General features: G+C 36.7%; 4 protein-coding genes across 4 annotated transcripts; 2 read left to right on the top strand and 2 right to left on the bottom strand.

Annotated features, from left to right (window-relative positions):
* Positions 1-3: 3 nt before the first annotated feature.
* Positions 4-11,373, bottom strand: PNPase (polyribonucleotide nucleotidyltransferase 1). The gene is made up of 13 exons (XM_076127054.1): positions 11,024-11,373; positions 10,466-10,671; positions 9,858-10,068; positions 8,838-9,004; positions 7,894-8,050; positions 7,148-7,361; positions 6,532-6,659; positions 5,510-5,700; positions 4,772-4,929; positions 3,808-3,995; positions 3,062-3,185; positions 2,378-2,611; positions 4-1,829 (listed from the first exon to the last, which is right to left on the bottom strand). The coding sequence occupies exons 1-13, from the start codon at positions 11,134-11,136 to the stop codon at positions 1,677-1,679; spliced, it is 2,244 nt and encodes a 747-aa protein (XP_075983169.1). The 5' UTR covers positions 11,137-11,373; the 3' UTR covers positions 4-1,676.
* A 330-nt stretch (positions 11,374-11,703) lies between these two features.
* Positions 11,704-16,250, top strand: Rpp21 (ribonuclease P protein subunit Rpp21). Its single transcript, XM_076126911.1, has 3 exons — positions 11,704-11,876; positions 11,952-12,043; positions 14,936-16,250. Exons 1-3 carry the CDS (start codon positions 11,805-11,807, stop codon positions 15,150-15,152), a joined length of 381 nt encoding a protein of 126 aa, XP_075983026.1. The 5' UTR covers positions 11,704-11,804; the 3' UTR covers positions 15,153-16,250.
* Positions 16,186-17,943, top strand: LOC142981194 (uncharacterized). The gene is made up of 2 exons (XM_076126910.1): positions 16,186-16,648; positions 16,878-17,943. The coding sequence occupies exons 1-2, from the start codon at positions 16,186-16,188 to the stop codon at positions 17,894-17,896; spliced, it is 1,482 nt and encodes a 493-aa protein (XP_075983025.1). The 3' UTR covers positions 17,897-17,943.
* Positions 17,944-21,239: 3,296 nt separating this feature from the next.
* Positions 21,240-23,010, bottom strand: LOC142981042 (uncharacterized). The gene is made up of 2 exons (XM_076126697.1): positions 22,395-23,010; positions 21,240-22,037 (listed from the first exon to the last, which is right to left on the bottom strand). Exons 1-2 carry the CDS (start codon positions 22,924-22,926, stop codon positions 21,265-21,267), a joined length of 1,305 nt encoding a protein of 434 aa, XP_075982812.1. The 5' UTR covers positions 22,927-23,010; the 3' UTR covers positions 21,240-21,264.
* Between the last annotated feature and the right edge of the window lie 2,242 nt (positions 23,011-25,252).

The raw sequence follows: 25,252 nt of genomic DNA on the forward strand, positions 1-25,252 counted from the left end.
TAGTATAATATTAACTATTTATTTACAATTTTTGGCAGTCAACGTAATTAAACTAGAAAAATGAAATAATACATAACAATTAACTAAACATTCTTGCTTCATACACTAAAAACTCTTTTGCTGCCATTTTAATGGTTTACGTATTCATTTAATACTGGATATTTAATCATTATTTTTGCAGCTCATAATAAAAAGAACATATTTAATGTTGTTGTATGTTAAAGTTGCCAACTTCTCAGGTAAAAAACAGTACTATAGGATACTAAAATATGCAGAAACTTAAAAACAGAGACGTAAGTAGTAGTAAAGTAACAAATTTAACCTTATTGACAAAGCTACATACATTCTAAAAGTGTGTTTGTAAATAAAACTAGACTACAAAATTCACTGGCCTGAAAAACAACACTGCTATTTTACTGCAGGCAACCTAAGATGTATGCCATGAAAAACGTTGTTGGCAACCCTAATTTATGAGTGGTAGTAATACTATAGAATAAGTATCAAAATACATCAACATACATACACAGTTCAGTTGTTCTCCACAACTTTAACAAAAATGTGCGAAGGAACTATTCTTCCAATAATACACAACTAAAATTATCTGTAAGGCGCTGTCTCCACGAGCGAGAGAATCGCGGCGATATTATCGTCGTGCCACGTATTTCTATACACTCTCTATGGAACCGTCTCCACACGGCGATAATATCGCCGCGATACGACGAGTGGCAACGAGCGTGCGAAACGTCAATACATCGTCGCTAGTCGGCCGCGACAAGCAGCGGGTCCGCCGCGCGATCGCGACGAGCGCGCAGCGAGCGCGCTGTCAAATGCAGTGTCATTTATTTTCAATGTTGCCTCTTGTTTCGAGAAGCTTTTTAAATAAGGAAAACGCGGAGATACCGTTACGAGTCGCCGCGGAATCTCTGCGATTCCGTTACGACTCGCGACGATACGCGGCGGAATTATCGCTCGTTTGTGGAGATTGTCCGACGATAAAAGGGCGGACTCGTCGCGATTCTCTCGCCCGTGGAGACAGCGCCTATAATAGAATACGGGAATTAACGCGAGCACGCATTTGCCTCTCACGCATTTTCAGCGGCGTGATCCTGAGCATTACGGTTCGAACGTCGTCGCTATTAAGGTAAAATGCGTGTTCGCGTTAATTCCCGTATTCTATTATACATTAAACATACAACGCGAGAGTTTAAAAGTTAAAATTATTTGTCTGCGATTTATAGAACTATTTTTCCAAGTACTTGAAGTTATTTTTATGTCTTGACATAGACAAGTAATACATACATAACATCACGCCTACCTGGAAGTGGAGACAGAAGTGTATGAAATAAGCCATTAAAACGCTTATGTAATAGTGGGCCTTATGCCTTGATATGGAGCTTATTGATAAGTCAAATACAATTGAGAAAAGACAAGAAGTATGAATGGTGATGAAGCTAAGAAAGTAGCGTCCTCTGGCGCGAATTTATGTAAATTAGAAAAGACGAATACTATTCTGTCTGACCTAGGAATCTAACCTGAGACCGCATGGTCAGCAGTCGGATACACAACCACACCACAGAGGCAGTCAATGTAGTCCGTGTATTTAACAGAAGAATATTTCCATCTCGCACGTTCTTATTGCTTCATAAACTTCACACATAACACTATTATCACAGGAGTTAGCTTTTATCAAGTTTCCGAACGTGCGCGGGCGGTGGTGACGTCAGCACTTTGCGGGAAAGTCGAGCTTGACCCGACACCGGGTCGCGACCGAAGTATTTCACTTGCAGCTCCGAGCCCACGTCTAAACCTAGCACCGATGGATGCATTATCTGGAAATAAAAGGTTGTATTTCAGGCTATACTTTTATAAAAATAGTATCAATGTACAAAGTATGGCCAGATCTGAATGTGATAATATTTTATTTGTAGTAATACAAACTTGTCTTTGCCCAGCAGTGGGACATTACAGGCTAACAAAAAAAAAATACAAAGTTGTACTTTACAACTAGACTCGGGGCATATATTAGGGTATTCAGTCAAGTAACCTATTGAAGAACAGAACCCATGCCCACTCATGCATTTTCAGCGGCGTGATCCTGAGCATTACGGTTCCAACGTCGTCGCGGTTATTAAAGTACAACCCACAACTTTGTCCACGTGATTTTTAGTTTTCCTCTTTTCACATGATTTTTAAAGCCGCTCCACTTCTTCGAGTCACAGTGTCATGTTATACAGCCTATAGCTTCCCTCCATAAATATACCACTTAACACAATAAGAATTTATAAATCCGAATCCCTAGTTCTCAAGATTAGCGCGTTCAAAGCAAACTTTACAGCTCTCTTTTTTCATATTAAGTATATTGTATAGACATACTGACCTTTCTATGATCCAACTGTGAGTTATGCACGAGCGCGGGTGCCATCCCCGGGTACAGAGTGACGAGCACGCCGATGTCGCGCACCTCCACGACCCGCGCGCGGTACACGGCGCCGAACTCCAGGTCGGGCGCGCGCTCGGCCGACAGCCACGACGAGATGCGCGCGCGCGCCTCCTCCATGGCCGACTGGGACGGCGCGAACACGCTGTACTTCACCTCGTCTATTGGAGTTACCTAGAAATTAAAATAGAACATTTTATTTTTTAAATAAAGTTACGTACAGTTTTTTTTTACACAGTAATCGGTTTCTTGACTAAAAAAGCAAGAATTATACTTCGAAACCAAGAGAGCTACGTGGAATTTAATGACTTGAAGAAAATGTTTATTGCACTAGGCCACCTAGGGCCACTTAAAATACTTATTCGTATAAATTTTTTCGATAGTAGTAGGTAAACGGCTTTGGGTATTTAAATAAAAACTCAATTGACCACACGTCACTGTTTTGGGGTCTGCTTGAGGTCCATACTTAAGAAGACCCCCACATCCAAAACAGTAAGAGAGGGTTAATTTAGGTGTATGATTTAAGGAAAAATTACAGTACAAGGGGGTGAGATATAGGGCGAGTAGAAGTAAAGGGGTTTTATACACAGAGTGTAACTTTATCTCAACAAAAAATTCTCATACCTGTACACCAGTTTCCACATACAACTTTTTAAGATTGGAGCCGCCGTGGCCGAGCAGTTTGGACCGCTTGTGAGCCTCTACTTCCAACTCTTCAATGACTGGCATATTTTCCTTGTGGCCTTGTCTGTAAACATAACATATTATTTATATCTAGCGAAAATTGACAGACGTTGTTCCAAAAAAGATGCCTGATTACAGTATTGTAAAGTCTTTTTAGATTTTTTTTATAGTTATAAAATATCAGCAGACTAAAACCATTATAATTAATCATAATGCACTGTGAATAGTTGATAGGTAATTTGAAAGAAATGTTTAATAATTTGTTAACATGTCACTAACAAACAATAACAGGACTGCAAAGAGCGACAGACTACTCACGTGTTATTTAATTAAAAAATCATATTTAGAGATTGTTTTTGAAGTAATCTTCAATTGATTTGAATAGCTTCTAAATGTGGATTTCGGTTTTGAACTATCTCTTTGGCAAATTTTATCGAAATCAGTTCAGAAGTTCGCTATCAAAACGTAACAAACAAATTAACAACTGCACGTTTGGCGCAGTGGTTAAAGTGGTCACCTCGCCGCAATAGCCGCAGCGCCGCGTGTGGCGAGTTCGAATCCCACCCGGGATTACCATAATACAAGCTCTGCTTAGTTTGGAATCAAATAACCGTGTGTGAGTTGTCCAATGATATTATATTATATTATTATATCTCAAAATAACATCAGTATAGAATGGTACTTACCTAGGTTTATCAATACACTGGTTCATAATATCAATAATCTTGCATTTAGCGTCGCATGCCTTCTGTATCGACTCCATAACCACCTTGAGAGGTAGACCCGGCACTTTGACATCTGCTTGAAGCGCGGTTATACCTTTCTTTGTACCCGCTACCTTGAAGTCCATGTCTCCCATGTAATCTTCTATACCCTGGGTACAAAATATACAGTTTAGTGTCAATTTTTTGGTTATTAAAATTTTTGCTCATCATATTGACTCATATGATTGATAATAATTGACAAAAAAATGGTTATTATTGCCTTATAGGGTAGTTTCAAAGAAAATTTGGCCCGACTCGGGATTTGAATCCTAGTTCGAGACTGGAGTCAAAAATATTGTCAAAATATGCTTATTGAATTGTCCGGAGATAGGATGTTGAGGTATAGTAGTATACCTTCGTGCCTCGGAGAGCACGTAAAGCTCGGTCCTGCGCCTGAATCCTGTACTTGTGTATTGTGCAAACACTTGGACAAAGTAAACAAAGTTCTGCTCCACTGGCTGATTTCAATGAAACTGACCGCCGTAGCTGAATATCGGCCAGGATGATATCGTCATTGATATCTACCTTACCAATTAACATCGAGTTGACAAAATTTTGTCACCTACAATTTTTTAAACCGTACATGAGTAAAATACTCTGTATAACTAACTAAAGCTTACACGCCGTTTATCTATATATATAAAAAAATATTACTGTTCGTTAGTCTCGCTAAAACTCGAGAACGGCTGGACCGATTTGGCTAATTTTGGTCTTGAATTATTTGTGGAAGTCCAGAGAACGTGTAAAAGGTTAATAAATTTGAAAATGCGCGGTACTAAATAAAGACAAGGAAGTTTGAGCGGAGCTGTGCGGGTCAGCTAGTAAGTAATACAGTCAACATTATTTGCCTAGTGTCTACAACATATGAACACAAAGTACAACTCACTAACAAATCAGTCAGTATCCTGTAGTCATTCATTTGGCCTTGTTCGTCATGTCGGGACACTAGTCCTATGGCCACCCCTGCGGCGGGGGCGGATAACTGCACCCCCGCGTCTAATAGGGCCAAGGACCCACCACATACTGACGCCATTGAACTGGACCCTGAAAAATTTAAAATTATTAATCTATTTAACGATGTGATGGTAAAATATTCTAAAACAAAATTGCACTGTTATCATCTTGCTTTTTAGTCAATTTATAATCTAATTACTATTTTTACATCTGCCGAAATCTAGCAGTTACTTTACTTTATTAGCACCACCATGCAAACATAGTTACAACAAACATCATCAATTTAGAAAAAATTGCGCATTTTTAAGGATATTTCATAAAATGAGATTATATGGTAAGACTCAGCTTTCAAATAAAAAAAAAAACAATCACCATAATCAGTTCACCCAATAAAAAATAAACGACAAACATAAAATACACACAAATTATAGTTCAACATCTTAGTAGATCCAAGTATGCAAGGTTCTCAGCTGGCAAAGGTATACAAAAAACAGAATTTAGAATATCAGTGATACATAGACTTTTACATCTGACAGTGGCCTGCTTAATATTTATTAGATTGTCCAAGTCTCGTCCAAGCCTAGGCTCTCAACCAATAAGTCGGACTATAAGAAGGCCCTCCTCGTCCCTCCTCGGTTAAAAACTCTTAAGTTAAAAGTGTTCCAGGTACCATTAGACTCGAGCACCTCGGCGGTGAGGCGCACAGTGTAAGGTTGTACCGGCACGACGGGCAGCAGGCCGCGCTCGGCCAGCGCGCCGTGGCCCGCCTCGCGCCGCCCCGCCGGCCCGCCGCGCCCCACCTCGCCCGTGGCGTACGACGGGAACTCGTAGTGCAGGAAGAAACTCTTCTCTTTTATACCACTAGGAAAAAAATACAGCTTAAAAGATAACCCTAAAGCGCAATACACATTGAGCCCGCCGGGCCGCCGACAAAGCCCGGCGACACAACCCAGCGGCCTGTACGAAAAGAATCATGTCGGCAACATGCGTCTGCGCGTGTTACCCGCCGACATGTTGGCGGCTTGAGTACGCCTGCACTCAATTGCCCGGCGACGCTCGACCTGTAGTGACATTCCACAAGCTGCTATCAACAGATCACTGCCATCGTCCATTTTTAAAATTGTTTCTATTTACTGAATTATCGAAGATACACCATCAAAATTATATCGCACAACCACACAACCTTTATCGACACGGAGCAATCACTGACTGCCAAATAAATTTCTTATCTCAAGCCGCCGACCAAATTTTCCGACTTGTAATAAGTGAAGCCGCCAACTATACCGCCAACAAAAAGTTGCCGACATATGTCGGCGGCCCGGCGGGCTCAATGTGTATTGCGCTTTAAAGTGCAACGGAAGAGACGCTAAAAAGGTTGGTGAAAGGTGAAACAGACATAATAATATGTATCGTTTAATTACGGTGTTTGAAGTCCCCTATCCGCCTTTGTCAACACAGGGCCTCTGGCGCGGTCTGTAGTGTAACCGACTGCTGATCACGAGTTCACGGGTTTGAATCCCGAATCAGGCGAGTACTTTTTAGACAGTTATAAAATGAAGGTCTGATTTCAATACCCCTGGAAACACTCAGTCTCATTATGACAGTTGTCGTGATACATTATCTAGCGAATAGGTTATCTAACACTTAATTCTAAAGTGTGAAATTAGCTCTTAACAAATTTTAATGTCATACCTAGTGAGCATCGTAAGGGTGTCCATCTTGAGCGCGCTGTCGGGTGAATCAAACGCCACAGTGCATAGCACCTGGGTTTGTCCGCGTTGAAACACCGCGCTCCCGTGGAGGGGCTCGTATAGAGATACCTGAACAGGTAATAAAAGGAGGAATGAAGGCCGGGCAAGCAATTATGAGTTTTTAAGCGTAATATAATTATTTTATTCGTTTCTCCAAACCGCAATTGACCAGAGTTGTTGATGTTATCCATTATAATATGACTGATCAAAGGGTTTATCTATTGTTATTTTTATAAACCTTACTGACCCACTACTGGGCAAAGGTCCTCTGCCGAATTCAGTTTAGTTTTGGGCATACACCATCCCACTTTGTTTACAGTTATAGAAGTATTTCTCAAAAGTAGCCCAGACTTGCCGGCCCGGTATATGTATAAAAAAGAAATAGTCCCATGTAATAAGGGGGTGCCCCCGTTTTTCATGGGACTAACATTGTATATGGCGAAACGTGTGTACTTTATATACCTCTGCCTACAGGCATTACATTATGTATGAATGTATTTAAATTGAGCCCCTAATTAAGCCCATAATAATCCGGACGTAAAAAAATCTATACATACTTGACAACTAATATTTCTAAGTTGATCCAGATGTCGTCCGTCACAGCGCACGTCGGTCTCAAATATCATGTCTCTGAATATCTGTCTCAAGTTGTCGTTGAAGCAGTCTTGTAACTGTCCCAACTCCACTTCAGTGTCTCTCAGCTGGTTCATGACTGTTTGACGGAGTTCCGAGATCGCGTTGTCCCGGGATAGCTTGTCGTGAGTGTGGTCACTAGAAACAAAAAAGATAATTTCCTCTTAATCGATATTTTAAACCGGAAATCGTGTAGTTTCATAACTTTTAAACTATAGATAAACAAAATTATAGCGAATACTCATTTTACGGCAATGTAACCTGCGACAAATATTAGGTATTTAAAAAAAATGCGTGGTCGCGTTAATTCCGGTATTCTATTATACAAATAATATGCTTTAAGCCGTTTACAATATTAGTCTTATGTAATACGTGGCGAGCCGATTGTCATATACCGGGCAAGTTACCTACATCCATTCTAAAATTTAAAATAAAATAAAATAAATAATAAATAAATTAACCCATTAATGTCCCACTGCTGGGCAAGGGTCTCCTCCCGTAATGAGGGAGGGGTTAGGCCTTGAGTCCACCACGCTGGCCAAGTGCGGGTTGGGAATTTAAAATACTCCAATATAAATTAGAAAGATCAATAATATGTTGCCCGAATCGGGAATCGAACCCAAGATTAAGGTTAGTTACACTACCGACAGCGCTATAGAGGCCTACGTACCTGAGTATTTCTCTGATCTTCATACTGGACAGTGTATTGACTGAATCTTTTATATCCTGCGGTAATGGCGGCGACGATTCATACTCGCGTTTCATCTTACCATGCGTTTTTTGAAGTTTTTCTATGCCACGGACAATGTTTTGCGCTTCCTTGGTGCCTGTTTGTAAGATATTAGAAGTTAAATACGCTTTTAATACGGTAGTTGACTACCAGTCAAAACAGCTACTCTTTATGAAATGTCAAAGACACATTTTCTTACAGGAATACGATATAGTGTCGTCACAGTTTCGAATTTTCGTAACGTCTAATAATGTTTCAGTCTATAATCATTTTAGTTTCATCATTAATTAATGAAACAAATTGATATAGTATAAGCATTTTGGATGAACCTTTTACAAATATAATTAACGTTTACGCAGTCGACTACCCTATTGCTAGTTTCATGGCTAATGGATAAGCATTGGTTAGCGTATCAACTAAAATACTGACAGGTTTCTTCAGACAGTTGCTGTTACCTTTTCTATCTGTTATGTCGCTTATCAAAGACATTAATTTAGCTCATTATCTACTGTTATTTTTATAAACCTTATAGACCCACTACTGGGCAAAGGTCTCCTGCCAAATTCAGTTTAGTTTAGGGCATACACAATCCCAATTTGTCAAACAGAAATAACAAATACTAGCTGACTCGCGCAACTTCGCTTGCTTTTTGAGAGAGAATGGGTCAAAATTTTCCCCGTTTTTGTAACATTTTTTACTGGCACTCTGCTCCTATTGGACACAGCGTGATGATATATAGCTTATAGCCTTTTTCGATAAATGGACTATCTAACATTGAAGGATTTTTTCAAATCGGGCCCATCGTTCCTGAGATAAGCGCGTTCAAACAAACTCTTTAGCTTTATAATATTAGTATAGATAACAAATCAGACTTACTTTCGTACCTATTTTGATGGCTTTGAGCAGATCCTGCTGCAGTATGTCCTGGGCAAAACCCTCCAGCATCACAACCAGGTTCCTACTAGTTGCTGCAACCACCAGGTTGAGGGTTGACTTCTCCAGGTCTTTGCGGGTCGGGTTGATTATAACTTCGTTGTCTAACTGGCCTAGCCTGTTGAAAATATGGGGTGAATATAATAAAGACCAACCACTTCTAAGAGAGCCTTGGTGTGTTCGATTTATTCAGATAATAATTAACAATTCTGTGTATTTACAAAATAAAGTAGCTATGTTAAACAGTCCACCATCAGCTACATAAGCCTTTAATTTGATAGAGTCTACATAAGCCTTTAGTTTGAGTCACAGTTGTTCTATATTATGAATTTTATATACCCTTGTTAGCAGCAAATCTATACTAATATTATAAAGCTGAAGAGTTTGTTTGTTTGTTTGAACACGCTAATATCAGGAACTACTGGTCCGATTTGAAAAATTCTTTCAGTGTTAGATAGCCCATTTATCGAGGAAGGCTATAGGCTATATATCATCACGCTTCGACAAATAGGAGCAGAGTACGAGTAAAAAATGTAACAAAAACTGGGAAAATTTTGACCCAAGAATTTTAGAGAGAATCTCTTATGGGACGCAAGCAAAGTTGCGCGGGTCAGCTAGTCTTGTATATATGGCTGAAGGCTCTCTAATAAGGTATACAGGCTATAATCGCTAAAGATATGTTAAGGTGGCTACTATGCTGCTACCCCTATATTGTGTTATCATGGGTTTGTCTCTGACATGTCTCTGACAAAAAGAAAAAAATATGATTAACAAATTTATTTGTTTAGTCTAGCTGCACTTTGTGTTCATTGTTTGTATGTTTGTAACAGTCTCTATCACACATGAAGTATGCTTTGAGGAACTCTATTTTGTTAACATGTTCGCTGCCCCCGACGCGTATGTGTGTTTCTTAATACGCACATACGCATCGGGGGCAGCAAACGTGTTAAGTAATATTAATATGGACTTACCTGACAGCTCCTATAGGTCCATTCCACGGTACATCCGATATAGCCAATGCAGCACTAGCAGCATTGATTGCAACCGTTTCTGGAGGATTGACCGCATCTACTGCTAGCATATTGCACACTATCTGTGTATCATAGTGATAGTTGTGTGGAAAGAGAGGCCTTAAAGAACGGTCTATTAAACGGGAAGTGAGGATCTCACGTTCTGTGGGACCTGGAAAGAATAAGAAATTTTATTATAGGTACATATATAATATCACTCCTTTTTCCTTGGGGGTAGGCTCAGACCAAAGGATACCACTTGGTTTGATCCTTACAAACTTCCCTCCCCTTATTCACATCCATACATTTTGTCATACAGGACCATGGGTACTTTCTTACCTTTATAAGAAAGTCTGCCTGTATGTTAAGGTTACAATGCTTTATGGGCAAAATGACTTGGATGAAATTTTGTGACATAGTTGAGGAACCAGTGCACTCATTTTAAATGAGAGTTGCTTGGTTAGAAGGCGTTATTTATCAAATATTCCATAGTTATTCTACAAATCATGTATTTTTTTTTATAAATTTTTACTTTGCACTTATACACTGAAATGTAAAAAGATACATACCTAATTCTCTTCTTAAAAAGTTTGTAGGTATTCGTCCTGCAGCTGCTGCTTTTTGTCTATAGTCTACCACTAGTGGAAGGAATGAGGACGAGCTCTGTTTAGCCTTAGACACCACTGTGGACATTATGCTTGTGTTGCCGAGTGTGGCCACACAGGCTCCGTCAGCGAACCTCGCGTAGCGACCCGTTGATAAGTTCAGTGTGGTACTGTAAGAAAATATTTTATTATTTAGGTTTGTTGTGAGTTGTATTTATTATTTACAAAATACAGAGGGAAAAAGTTTTTAATGAAAAACTACTTTAGATGTTGTGACACATACTGGTTAGAGTGTAGGAAAAAGTATGCAAGATGATAAGGCCTTAGGACCAGATATTCAACTTTTCCTGAAAGTGTTATGTGTTTCTTTGAAATTATTTTAGCGGCATTCAAAGATTATAGAAAAAAATTGACTTTTACCGGGAACTGAACGTTTACGTAATTTTTCAGCTAAACCGGTACTGTATTATCAATATTATCTTACTGGAAACATAACCTATAATTTATAACCTCAAAACTTACCCATTTGAAAACGGAACTTCTATTTCACCAACATCAGATTTAGATGCAAAGTATCTAAAAGACCTTCCTTTTATTTTTAATCTTGATAAAAATAGTCGCTTTTTGGATAACATTTTGTATTACAAAGTTTATTGCAAAGGGTCAACAAAGGGCATCTAACACTTAACTACAATATATTTCTATTGAAAACGAAATAATAACTACACCAGTGCAGTTTCTAACGGATGCTTTATTTTTAATGCACTATAAATCTATAATTACGAGCAAATTTACTGTAAAAAACAATTTCTGGATTTCCAGCAGGGAAATTTTTAAGAAAAGTCAAACGAATATTTTGACACTCGACGCGAATCGTGTTCCAACTTCCAGCACTGTTACATTAGCAGATTTCAATAAATTTAGTAATTTAACATAGTGCTATTTCTCTTTTACTCTTTCTATAATTAGATATTGATATTTCATTCGTATTTATGGCATAATAATATAAGTTACGGAAATTTGGAACGAAAGCATTCGTTTAAAAATACAGAGATTTTACATTGCTGGAAAAAAATATTTTTCTAACTAATCTATAGACTGCTTCATTAAAATTTTTCAATTCATTGATAATGTGCCAAATGAAGCATAATTAAAATATTCTATTAGAAGATGACTTTAAAGCAAAGATTTCAAAACGAAATTTGTATCAGCTGATTGTCAATTTTGGCATAATATTGCAATATTATTGTTTGAGGTTATACTTAGAATCAAATAACTGAGTTAACGAATATTAAACTAAATAATGAATGAAAAGCAAAAACCTAAGAAAGTTCAAGGGAATGATTCATTCCAACGAATAAATTATCTGTATCAGGTAAGATCCAATGCAAGAATAAGATAATAACATTCTTGTTATAAACACATACTCATTTTAACTTTTTAATTTTAGATCAGCAAAATGATGGCGGAAAAAAATCCCGCACTTTCTTCTTATTACGGAAATCTTGTCATAAATGTTGCTAAGAAGAACGTGTTGAAAATGTAAGTACAATATTCCTTAATATTGCTGTAACAGACTTGAATAAACCAACACATGAAATTTAAAATTGTTGGTCTAAATTTTCATACCAGAATACAACATATTTATCCATTCATATAAATAATTAGCATTTATATAAGCAGCAAGCGACCAAAGCGACCAAAGGATATATTAAACAAATGGAAGAGTCAGATAACAAGGTAAAAACAATGTGGAAAATTATAAATACTAAAACAGGTAAAATAAAGCAGAAAAAACAAGAAAATATAACATTAGATATTGACAACCAAAAAGTAAACTGTCCTTTACAAATAGCGAACGTATTTAATGATTATTTTGCAACTGTGGGAGTAAATAAAAATAATAACAACGTAACAGGACGACCAGTTATAACCCCGCCTACCTGCTCGCTATACCTTCGCCCTGTAGATAGAAAAGAGATAATAGATATAATAGGCTCAATAAAAAGTAAACATAGCTGCGGTTTAGATGAAATTCCACCAACATTACTGAAACAATGTAAAGACGAACTTTCAATTCCTCTAACATTCTTAGTTAATCAAAGTTTCCAAAGTGGTATTTTCCCTGACGCTTTAAAAAAATCTCTAGTCAAACCGATTTACAAGAAAGGAGACCCATGCATACCCAGTAATTATAGGCCTATAGCCCTTTTGCCAACATTCTCAAAGGTATTCGAAAAGGCTATGTGTAATAGATTATACAATTTCTTGGAAAAATATAATATTCTAGATGATTGTCAAAATGGTTTCCGTAAATCTAGGTCTACTACTTTAGCCGTGTATAAATACGTTCAAACAGCACTTCAACATATAAATGATAAAAAACATGTGATGGGTGTATTGTTAGATATGACAAAGGCATATGATAAAGTCCTATTTGATATACTTCTGCAAAAACTATATGGTTGTGGAATTCGAGGTCCGAGTTACGATTGGTTTAAATCCTATCTAGAAAATAGAACTCAAATAGTACAAATAGAAAGTCATGATCCAATAAATAATGAGGTAGCTTTGGTAAGATCAAATGAAACAAGAATGACATGTTCCATCCCGCAAGGAAGTGTTCTAGGATGTATATTATTTTTAATATACATAAACGACTTACCAAAAATCCTAAACCACGAAATAGCATATCCAGTTTTATTCGCAGACGACATCTCAATATTAATACAATACAACAATAATAACAAATCTGACCCTATATTACAAGATACTTTAGAAACAGTAACACAGTGGCTACAAGATCATAATCTGGAAATTAACTATACCAAAACTAAAATCATAGAATTCAGGTCATATAAAAAACTACCCTTAGAATTAGATACTACATTCAATGGCATGCCCCTAGAAAAGGTAAATACATTTAAATTACTAGGTATACATATAGATACACATATAAACTGGAAAGCTCACATAGAAGACACAAAAGCTAAACTATCAAGATTTACATATGCCCTATTCCAAATAAAACGTAGTACAGATTTAAAAACAGCATTATCGGCTTACTACGCTTACGCTTATTCCTGGCTAAAATATGGAATAATACTATGGGGAAACAGTGTCAACATGCAAGAACTATTTATATTACAAAAGAAATGTATTAGAATTATAGTTAAAATAGATCAAAGAACCAGCTGCAAACCTTATTTCATAGAACATAAATTACTTACACTACCTTCAATATACATACAAGATGTTTGTTTATTTGTCTTTAAAAATATTACACACTTTACAAAAGTAAAAGATACACATAATGTAAACACCCGGCATAAAGACCGGCTATACCTACCGCCCTCTAGAATAAAAATGCTCAACCAAAGCCCTTGCTATATGGCAATTAAAATATATAATAAGTTACCATTAGAAATAAGGGAAGAAACTAAAATAGGGCCATTTTCAAAAAAGTTAAGACTATTTCTAATAGAAAAATGTTTTTATAGTATAGAGGAATATTTTGAGGAAGAAAAATAGAGAAAATTAAAGAAAAAGATCCTCATATAATAAAGTATAAATATAATATAGAAATTGATGCCTTGTACCTGAAAATTAAACATAATATGTATAAGATATAACTATAGTATTGATACAACAATATAATAGTCATAAGAAAAAATGTATAGTTTCCTACTGTAGTATAATGCAGTATATAATATTGCAAGCAACATAAATGTAAACCTAGAGTTTTAAGCTAGTCACAAACTTCTAATAAGTATATAGATATAAGATAATATAAAAATTGCATTTATAATACTTAAGAATAAATTTAGAATAATGTGTATGCTATATAAAAGCTAAAATTAAGACATAATAATAAAATAACTTACCTTACCATGCCTTGTAAAAATTGCAATGCCTAAAAAAGGCTACTAAGTTTGTCACTACCCTAATATAAGATCATTTTGTATATATAACTAAGTAAATAATTTGAATTTGAAATAGGAATAAGAAAATATGAAAATTGCAATTATAATATTTAAGCAATATAAATTTAGAATAATGTGTATATTATATAGAAGCTAGAAACTAGACATAATGTTAAAATTTAAATAACTTACCTTACTCTACCCTGTAAAAATTGCAATGCCTGAAAAAGGCTACTAAGTTTGTCACTACCCTAATATAAGATCCTTTTGTATACATATATAACTTAGTAAGCAATAAATAATTTGAATTTGAATTTGAATTTGACTACAAGTCTAGGGGAGAGGCCTTTGCTCAGCAGTGGGACACAGAAATAGGCTAGATAAAAAAAAAAAAAAAAATTTTGTTCTGTACAACTGCAAACAAATTTACAAATTAAAACGATGCTATATCACTCAATATTTAAATTGATCATACTGTCAAATTGTCAAGAACTTATTTTTATTCTTTCAGACATCCTGAGATAAAAAGACAATTATGCAAGAAATGCCGCTGTGTTCTGGTAGAAAATGTTACTGGAAAGATGAAAGTAAAAAGTAGTAAGAAGACAAAGACTATAGAATGGACCTGCAATACATGCAATTCTAAAAGGTATTTTCCCGCCAATAAGGGAAAGGACCACAGAGTTTGGTTAGAAAAACCAGAGGCAGTAGTTGAAGTTATAAGTTAATTTAAGTTGTAATTATTTTTTTAAGGATATGTGTATTGTATAGAGGGATGTCTTTACGTATGGATAAGTCTGACAATAGAATAGAATCATTTGGACATGCATTTCCGACCTACCCAACGCACTGCAGTCTTTACCAACTCCCACTCTCTCGTTCCAAATCCACCTATATTCCAAATTCCTATACCATGAACCATATCCTATTTTCATTAGCAGTTAAATATAGGATATTGTTGTTCTGATAAAAGCCCTTTAAAATTTGAAATTTTTTGATTAGGTTTTTAATTTGATCATCATTTAATTATTTTATTGTCACTTAATAAAACAGTGTCTTTAAAGACCAATTAAAATTATCTTCATATGTTAAGTATATTAGTAAACTGATCTGGGCTGTAATAAGTTAGAAGATTAACTTGATTTCAACAACTGTTGTAGCTTAGCCTTTTTTCCAAACTATGTTGGAGTCGGCTTCCAGTCTCACCGGATGCAGCTGAATACCAGTGTTTTACATGGAGGGACTGCCTATCTGACCTCCACAACCCAGTACCCCAGTAACCCAACCTGGGTTAATAAAACGATACTTGGTAAGACTGGTTGTCAGACTTTCAAGCTTCTGACTACTATTGACGACTGTCAAAGATCTTCGAAATTGACAGCCGGGACCCACGATTTAACGTGCCTTCCGAAACACGGAGGAACTCGATATGTATAAGATGGTCACCCATCCACAGAACAACCTCGGCAATCGTAGCTTGACCTCAGATATCGATCCGCGCGGCTGTTGTTAACTAAGCCACGAGCCTCTAAACTTGATTTCAACTACTACAAAAATAAAATTGTTATGCCCAAACATACCTAATGTAACTGCCTAAGTTAGTAAATGCATTTTATTTGGCAAATACTCGTAAATGTTTTATAGTTTCTATTTATTTTGATATCAAGTAAAACAACTGAAATAAATATTTGAGTTTTTCTCGTTTATTTCAAGCAGTTGTTCCAACATTTTACTGCATAGTTCATGTAGCAAAGATGTAAAATGAAAGAGTTTCATATTGTTTTATTATTTTTGTACTTTAGATTAATAAATACGTTTAAATATGACGATATTTTATCATTATTTAGAAGATCAAATACTAACCTAAAAAGTAGTAACTCCGCTGAAGGAGGAAATTTGGCGCCAAAAATGTCATACGAAACACAGGGCAATGGAAATCAAAATACAGCCAGGGTTTTATCAGAACTTCAGGATGGTGAGATGAAGAAGAATTCTACACCTTTTCACCACAAAGGTCGAGGTTTTCGAAGATCCGAAAAATTATTTGACAGTCATTCCAGCCATGATGATTCTTATAGAGATAGTAGTACTAGCGCAGAATTGGCACAATGGAGAGAAGATTTTCAGAAAGATTTGAAGAAGAGGAAAGCTGATGTTTTAGAGAGCTTGCTTAATGGTACCGGCGGCAGACCACTGCGCAATACATTGAACATGGCCGTTGCTCGTAAGTATAGGTCGATAGGTTTTAAAACTCCTATATCTTACATAGATTATGGTAGGTACTGTAGCCATCAGCTTTACGCGAAAGCGTCGTCTAATGCAGAAGATTATCAATTTCGATTTAGTTAAAATTTCGACACATATTAAAAAAGCTAACATCTTATTATTTCCTATCTATCTACTTCAAAAACTAACTTATTATCAATTTTCTTCAATCGATTTGGTTGTTATAGGACCATGGGGAATACCTTGTGGTGACCCAAACGTGCACGATCAACCGTGGGGTACCTGCCTCTTGCCTATGCAGTGCGAAGCAGAATACCGTATATACGGAGGGGACCGCTCCTGTAAATACACACAATTCATCTGTTGCCTTGTTCAAGAAACACAACACGACATGTCCGAAGATTTCGATACAGTCGATGAAACCAGCGGTTCCTCCGATACTGAAGAAAAGAGAAGAGAACGACTCGGTTCCAAAGAAATGAGACGTAGAAAAAGAGCAAGAAGAAAATATAGGCGCATAAAAGAAAGACAAATCAGTAAAACTAAAATAAAAAAACTCATCAGAAACATAGGACGACAGATCGACAAAATATTAGTTTCGACATACCGAGGATACCAGAAAGTAAAACCTATGAGAGAAATCATGGTTCATAAATATATAAAGGACCTAAAGAGGCAATTTAAAATGGATCGCAAAATAATATTGAACTTGCATCAACGAGATGTGAATAAAATGATTCATCAGGTCCGAAACAAATTTGGTAATATAAAGAAGATTGATTTTAACGAAGTCATGAATGGGACATTTAAAGAGCTCTTGAATCGAGCTAGCCTGACTAAAGACGGACTGCGGATGTTGAATGATTCGTACCCAGAACTTGCGGAATATTTGATGGAAGACCCGCATTTTGCTGATGGTTTATCAAAAGAAGTAGTATTGGGAAGTACGCCGAAGGAAGTGAGGCCAGTTCCAGTAATACCGCCAATAGGAACGCCTAAAGAAATATTGATTAATAAGGCAAAGCAGGTGGAACACATGCCGGAAAATGGAAGAGATACTACGTTTTTGCGAATGGTTACAAAACTCTCTAAAGACCTCGAAGCATCGAAGGATACTTCTAATATAGTAAAGGCGTGGGCTGCGTTACCAAATAGGCGCTCTGGAGACGCTGATATTCCTCAGAAAGACCACAAAAGAACAGACGACGAACTCATTTATGATATTGAATATGAAGCGGATGTTTAGGATATTTATATAAATTTTTTGCTTTGGTATAAAATTAAAATACAAAGATCCAATTTATTATGTTTCAGTTTTGTGTTCGCTAGAAATTTGGTTTAGTCAGAAAAACTTTGACTGGAGAGTCATAGCTCTATTTTTCTAAATTCGCTAGTATACCTACGTAAGCGCCAATTAACTTTACGTGTCTGAGTTTCACAACAAGCGCTGTGATTGCGGAGGAAATCACAGCATTTAAAACCAGGGTTTGGCAACGTGCCCGATTGCAATGGGCTACCCCCCCTATTACACGGGATTAACATTGTAAACAGTGAAACGTGGGTGTATTTCACACACTTTTGACTATACCTTCGAATATAACAAGCGAGATGGTATGTATACATGTACAGTTAACCAACGAGTTCTAAAATAACAAAACTTCGGCTATACTTGAAACAGTGTGTTAATCTCAAAGTGCAGTACAAACATGGCCGGCGACTCCGACACGAGGCCGCAACGAGCCGCGATATAATCAGTCTGTGCTACGTGTGACATCGGCACTGGGAGTGTGCCAGCCAAATAGTCTCGGAGACAGTAGTGTTTACCAGTAAATAAGTAATTTAATTACCGAATACTGTCCTTCTGCTGGGCTGATCTTGTCCTGAAGTAAGCTAGATCTTGAGTTCATTCTGTCCATCACACTGGCCAAATCCGCGTTGGGATCTTTGTACACCTTAAAGAACTGTTATAAACTAGGCGAGAGGCGAATGCTTAAACCATTAATTAATTTATTAGATTTTACAATAGTCTTTCAGTCAGTAATCCATCATTTTATAACGACATTGTCGCATTTTTGCGGTTAAACTACCAGAACGAATTTAATGAAGTTTTCAATGGAAATTCTTTTGAGTTTTTAGTTAGAGATTTTTGAGATTAAACCCCTCAAACATTTACTCATATTATCCAAATTGCATGAGAGCGGAACCGCGCCAAACTACTACTAAGTAGTATTGAAAAGGAAACCAGTATCTCTTTACCCAGATTTTAAGCATCATTTTCGGACAGAAAGCTCTTAAACTATCTGCCGGTACAGTTAGTCTAGGATTTACGTTGTTCACTTACTTGACACTCGCCGTCTACACTCGTATCGATTTTAACTTGTTATACAAAGGTTATACGAAACAGGATTAAAACTGACTTGCCATACGTTCATCTTTTAACGACTTGACCAGTAATTGTTTTGTATTTATTTGTTCAATTATTATATACATTATCGTACTAATCCTTATAATATTATAAATGCGAAAGTTTGTGAGAATGTATGTATGTAACTATGTATGTATGTTTGTTACTCTTTCACGCAAATACTACTGAACCGATTACGATGAAATTTGGTATATAGGTAGGTGAAGACCCAGAATAACACATAGGCTACTTTTTATCCCAGAGTTCCTGAGGGAGCGGGATTCACACGGGAAAGGTTTCCACGCGGTCGAAGTCGCGGGCGGCCTCCAGTTCTCAATATAGGAGTATGCTGTGTCCGGTATATGACAATATACTCGCATCTCTTTCTCTCTTTCTACGCCTTCGTGTACAACAGGCGTTATGTTAAGTATGTGTGTATTTATAGAATTCTTTTAAGAAATTTGTGTGCGTAGTTTCTTGATTAATACACTGACCCTAATTCTGCTCTTGATATCGATCTAATTTAATAGCTGCTGAAGATATTATCGTAGCTAATTAATAAAGACATACCAACAGTCTTTATACCGTGATCTAATATGACGTCATGTTATAATAATTATAAATGCGAAAGTTTGTATTTTGTATTAATCATGGCAAAAGTACGGACCCGATTTTGATGTTGATTTGATGTTAGTTTGAGGTTACCTGAATTAACAAACGAAATACTTTTTTTTCCTGGTAAATCATTTAACGCAAAGGAAATCGCGGGCAGTAGTTACTGTAGTTAGTACTAGTAAAACAAATGTATATTCCACCCGCTTGGCCTAGATATAACTCGAATTTCACGCGAACAAATCCGTTTGCGTCAGCAAGTCTAACTCTACGTATAAAACTATTAGTTCCGCAACGGAGTTGGGTCACTCAATCAAAAGTTTGTATATAAGGCAGACCAAAGCCCCTAGGACGTTAATGTCATAAGGATTGGCTACATTTCTCTTCACAACTTCTCATTTTGATACACGAATCTTGTTATAATGTTGTTGGTGAACTGGAAAATTTGTATTGAAGTTGTTTCTTATGTTTGTTTGGCCCCCTTTTACGTTAAAATGATTGAACTGATTTAGATAAGTGATTTGTTAGGTTGATATTTTATCTAGGAGGCTACTACCAATATAATTAAAACTCTTCCGTTACTCAGTAATCAAATGACTGATAGACCGCCGAAACTACTGAGCGTAGAAAGATGAAATTTCGTATGAAGATTCGTTAGGAAGCGTGGAAGAGAACTAAGAGGATTTTCGGAAATTTCACGCGAGGAAAGCTGCGGGCGGGAAGCTACTTGCAATAAAAGGAACAGAAACGCTAGTGCAACCTTTTATCTAGAAACTAAAAATTCTGGGGTAAGATAGTTTTGGCAAAGATATATTAGTATATGGTTACAATATTAGCAAGCGTTATCCTACACTTAGCACGAATTTCAAATACACGGGTATTTGACATTTTAAAATACTTGAAAAGAAAATAGTGAAATACTGTAACTACAAGAAGCTATATCGATTCGAATCTGACATCGTTTTCTTCAAACTTGTAATTTAGAGGCGTATATGTTAGGTACTACACTATATTTGCTTGGGTCGACGATAAAATATAGGAATAAACTTGTTCACAGCTATTGGGAGTCGCAAAAAATAAAGCGCAGAAACAACTGTGAATTTGGGACAAGTTTAAGAATAAAAATGGCATGTCTGCGCGTTAGATATGGAATTATTCCGGCCCGTTTTACTACCTTAGGGCTAGCTCTTGACTATGTTGAATTGATGTACGAGTACCTATGTATGTCTTTTATGTTTCGAAAACTATACTTATATGAAAGGCTGGTGTTATTTTGGTCATTGATGTGTTTTTGTTTAAGGGGCCATCTCGAATTTCATAATTTTCTTTATAAATACGAAATTTGAGAACTGACCTGTCTGCCGGCGCAGTAGTTAATTGACGTTTCGGGTCTGGTTGTACTTTTTGTCCGTTGTCTGTCTGTTCGTAAAACTCCCTGCGACACAAGAGCGATTTTTAGGTAGGGGAGTAGTATTTTTGAAATACGAACAAATACATAAACCAAATTTTTTGTAAACTTAACCGACTGGTACATTATTATCAGAAATCTTTTTGCCGCAAATTAGTTTTAAAACACAGTGTTATCTCATCTTTATTAGTTAATAATACAACGCTCCATACTCGATGTCATATTCAAGATAATCTTCCTTATTAGCGCCTTCTACCTCAGCCAGACCCCCGCCGTCGCGTCTCAGTTGTCCTTTCAAATATGGTTCCAACTCTGGGTACGCTTCTGCCAGCATTCTTGCACCTTGCCTACTAATAGATCCTTCCATAACAATTTCCCTAAACGTATCGTTTAACAAGAAATTCTTATTAACAGCTCTCACTTGCTCAATCTTTATCAGCAAATCGTGACTGATTTTCACCATATCATTCAGATGCAAGTCTCTCACTCTCTTTCGGTCCTGCCTGTACTGTCGTTTCAAATCTTTGATATACCGTTTTAGAAGTTTCGTGCGTTTTTTACGATGTTCTGTGCCGTTTCTATAAGCTTTATTTAATATCTTTCTTATCTCTCTCACTATCTTTTTAATTTTGCGCTTTATTCTTCGCTTCCTTCTGCTTCGTTCTTTTTCACGTCTACGTCTATCGCGTCTTCTTTTTCTTTTTCGATTTTCTTTCGATCCAGCTTCTCTAGCCCTCTTTTCTTCTGAATCGGTTGAGAAACTAGTGTCTGCGAAAGAGAGGTCGAAGCCTTGGTACATATCGTAGTTGGTTATTTTGAGAGAACAACATACGTATTGTGTTCTGCCGCAGAAGTAGTCTCCTCTGTAGATCCGATATTCTGCGTCACACTCCATGGGTAACATACAGTTGCCCCATGGCATGTCGTGTTGGTTTGGATCGCCGCATGGAACAGCCCAAGGCCCTGAAAGAAAACAAACGTAAGTATTTTCTAGCGTCATTTAAAAAATAAATAGAATTAAGACTGCCTCTGTGGCGCAGTGGTGAAGGTTGCCACAGCGCTACCATTGTGCCGAAAAGTCGTGCGTTTTAAGACGGAACAATTATTTGTAAAAGTCTCCGCGACAGAAGATCTATCCTTAGTGTGGAAGTTGTCATCTAAATAAAATATAAAAAAATAAAACCTGCAAAAATTATCTGTGATTGTCTTAACTATCGGCATTAATGTTATTGAGTTTACTTTCTAAAACAGTTTTTGTTTTATCCTGAGAAGATTGATCATAATGTTTTATTTCCCTATTATAAATTAACTCAAACTTACTAGCAGCCACCATATTGACAACATCAGCGGTAGGACCAGTTGAATTAATGGCTTCCAGTTTCTTCTGCATCCATTTCTCCGTGATTTCATCTTTCCAGTCTTTCATCTCGAAACTGGAACTGGTACTATCAGATTCATTATCAAAGGTGGTTAATGTAAGCCGTTTGCTAAACCTTCTTTCAGGCAACCTCGGGAACCGTCGTCGCTTGAGTTGATTGAGTACAGCATCCATATGATAGTGCTCTTTTCTGATTTTAGGATCGCCAGCCAGTTTGGATGATGGAATGTCTTTTCCATGGTTTAATCGTTCTTCGAAATTCCTTGCTTTTTTCAGTATTTTGGCTTTGTTTTGAGCTTGTTTAGCGTCTATTGCATCTTCTTGTTTGTGTCGAATTTCTCGTAAGTGGGTCGGTATTTCATAATCGTCGTTAGCTCTTTGCAGAAATGTTAATACGTTGTGTTTTAAATCAGAGTATATTGACGATTTTACGACGCTTACGCAGATTAATAATATTGTTAATAATTTCTTCATTGTTTTTCTACATGTCTAGTGTTTCCTGTTTTGTAAATAAAAGTAAAATCTTTGGTACAATGATTGTTGGAACTAATAAAATGTTTACGGCTTTCGTGGGTATAAAATTTAATAAAAATATATAAGTCCCAATGTTATTACCTGTTTAGTTTAGCGGTTTGTTGCTAAGTAAGTGGTAGCTTAGGTTCGATTACTGAGTTTGGTTATTTTTTATGGCAACATTTTTGGAACACATTTTATAAAATATGCTTTTAGAAATGTTATTAATCAGTCTTTACTATGGCCATGTAATATCGATATTGTTACATAAAATGTACCTACACGTGGCTTGTAAGCAAATGTGTCAAATTAAAGAAACGGTGGATATTTTGCTTTTATAATGGTTTAGACCATTTTTGAATTTTTATCGGAAGCGTACAACAAATAAAGTTTTGACATGTCTGTAGTACTTACTTCACGAGCTCATTGAAACATAGACGTTCAGCTTAAATACAACTAGGTAGTAGGCGGTCACCCATCCATAGGCTGTTCGCGAAGTTGTTGCTTAACCCTTAAATCGTTTGCCGACCGGTGAACGTAACTAGTTATGAGCGTCTATATCTTTTTGTTTCATTGGCGTAATGTTTTCTTAGATAAAGCCAAAGATCTGTACAGTATCGTCGTAGAACGTGACATCTCTTTTGTATTTCAGCCACGTTGCACCCCCTTGTAAGGGTGGGGGTAGTAAACCAGCGGTTCACTTCTTATTATATATCAGCTTAGCCTTTTTTCCAAGCTATGTTGGAGTGGGCTTCCAGTCTCACCGGATGCAGCTGAATACCAGTGTTTTACATGGAGCGACTGCCTATCTGACCTCCGCAACCCAGTTACCTGGGATAACACGGTACCCTTCGGTAAGACTGGTTGTCAGACTTTCAAGCTTCTAACTACTGTCAAAGATCTTCGAAAATGACATTCGGGACCCACAATTTAACGTGCCTTCCGAAACACGGAGGAACTCGATATGTATAAGATGGTCACCCATCCACAAATCTACCTCGGCAAGCGTTGCTTAACCTCAGAGATCGATCCGCGCGGCTGTTGTTAACTAAGCCACGAACTCCTCACTAAGCCACGAGGAGCTCGGTTGGTTGGGTGGTGGAAGTATACAAAACTTAGACTTTAAACCGTCACATACCCGTTGACTTAGCAGCAAAAACAGACAGTTGTAAATTACTTACGGCTATTGGATATTAACTTCTGTCCACAACTTCGTCCACGTGAGAAAAATTTGGAGTAAAGAGTATCCTATGCCTTAATCCGGGTTATAAGTTATCAGTTTACTTAAATTAACTTCCGCTTAGAAGGTTTTTCATGAAAGACTAACAAACGTACATCCTAACTTTTGCTTCTATCTATCTATACTAATATTATAAGCTGAAGAGTTTGTTTGTTTGTTTGTTTGAACGCGCTAATCTCAGGAACTACTGGCCTGATTTGAAATATTCTTTCAGTGTTAGATAGCCCATTTATCGAGGAAGGCTATAGGCTATATATCATCACGCTACGACCAATAGGAGCAGAGTACCAGTGAAAAATGTTAAAAAACGATTTTGCCCATTCTCTAATGTGACGCAAGCGAAGTTGCGCGGGTCAGCTAGTAATTAAGATTACGCAGTGCTTATTGAAACATCTAACAGAATATCCGAATTACTTCAATAAAAAACCACGGTCTTCAAAATCTCCCGCTGATTTTATAGCCACACTGTGTTTACAAGAGCAGATAAGGTAATAGGGTGGGCTAATCAGGCCTGTGCTCAAGGGATTCCTGTTCCCAACATCCTACCTAAGGCTTTTTAACTGAAAAAAATAACAATCTACTAAAGATTTTTGCTGCAAAAGTTAAAATGGCTGGGCGACAATTGTGTTTTGTTTATTTTAGATTTCGACCGTGTAAAAAGATTTTTTGAGGTAAAAAGTATATAATGTGTTAATCTAGACTATAACGTATCTATGTGCCAAATCTTATTTCAATAAATTTAGTAGCTTTTGCGTAAATCAGTAACATCAAATCAATTAATTAGATTAAGAATAAGAATAGATTTGAAAAATAAGTACTTTACAGGTTTTGAAATTTTGAAATTTTCAAGACAAGAAACCTAAAGCCTTTTTTTGAAAATATTTAAGTACCTGCTTTTTGTTTCCGCTTTTATGGAATTTACAAGAACCTCCAAGACTTGCAATACTATCGTATCGTTTGAGCCAACCATTAATTTTACGAGTGATTTTAACGTATTTATAACTTTACGTCAATATTAGTTCCGGTAATTAATTTTCAAAACTATTA

Source organism: Anticarsia gemmatalis, chromosome 19, assembly GCF_050436995.1.
Source record: "Anticarsia gemmatalis isolate Benzon Research Colony breed Stoneville strain chromosome 19, ilAntGemm2 primary, whole genome shotgun sequence".
In the NCBI taxonomy this organism is placed as follows: domain Eukaryota; kingdom Metazoa; phylum Arthropoda; class Insecta; order Lepidoptera; family Erebidae; genus Anticarsia; species Anticarsia gemmatalis.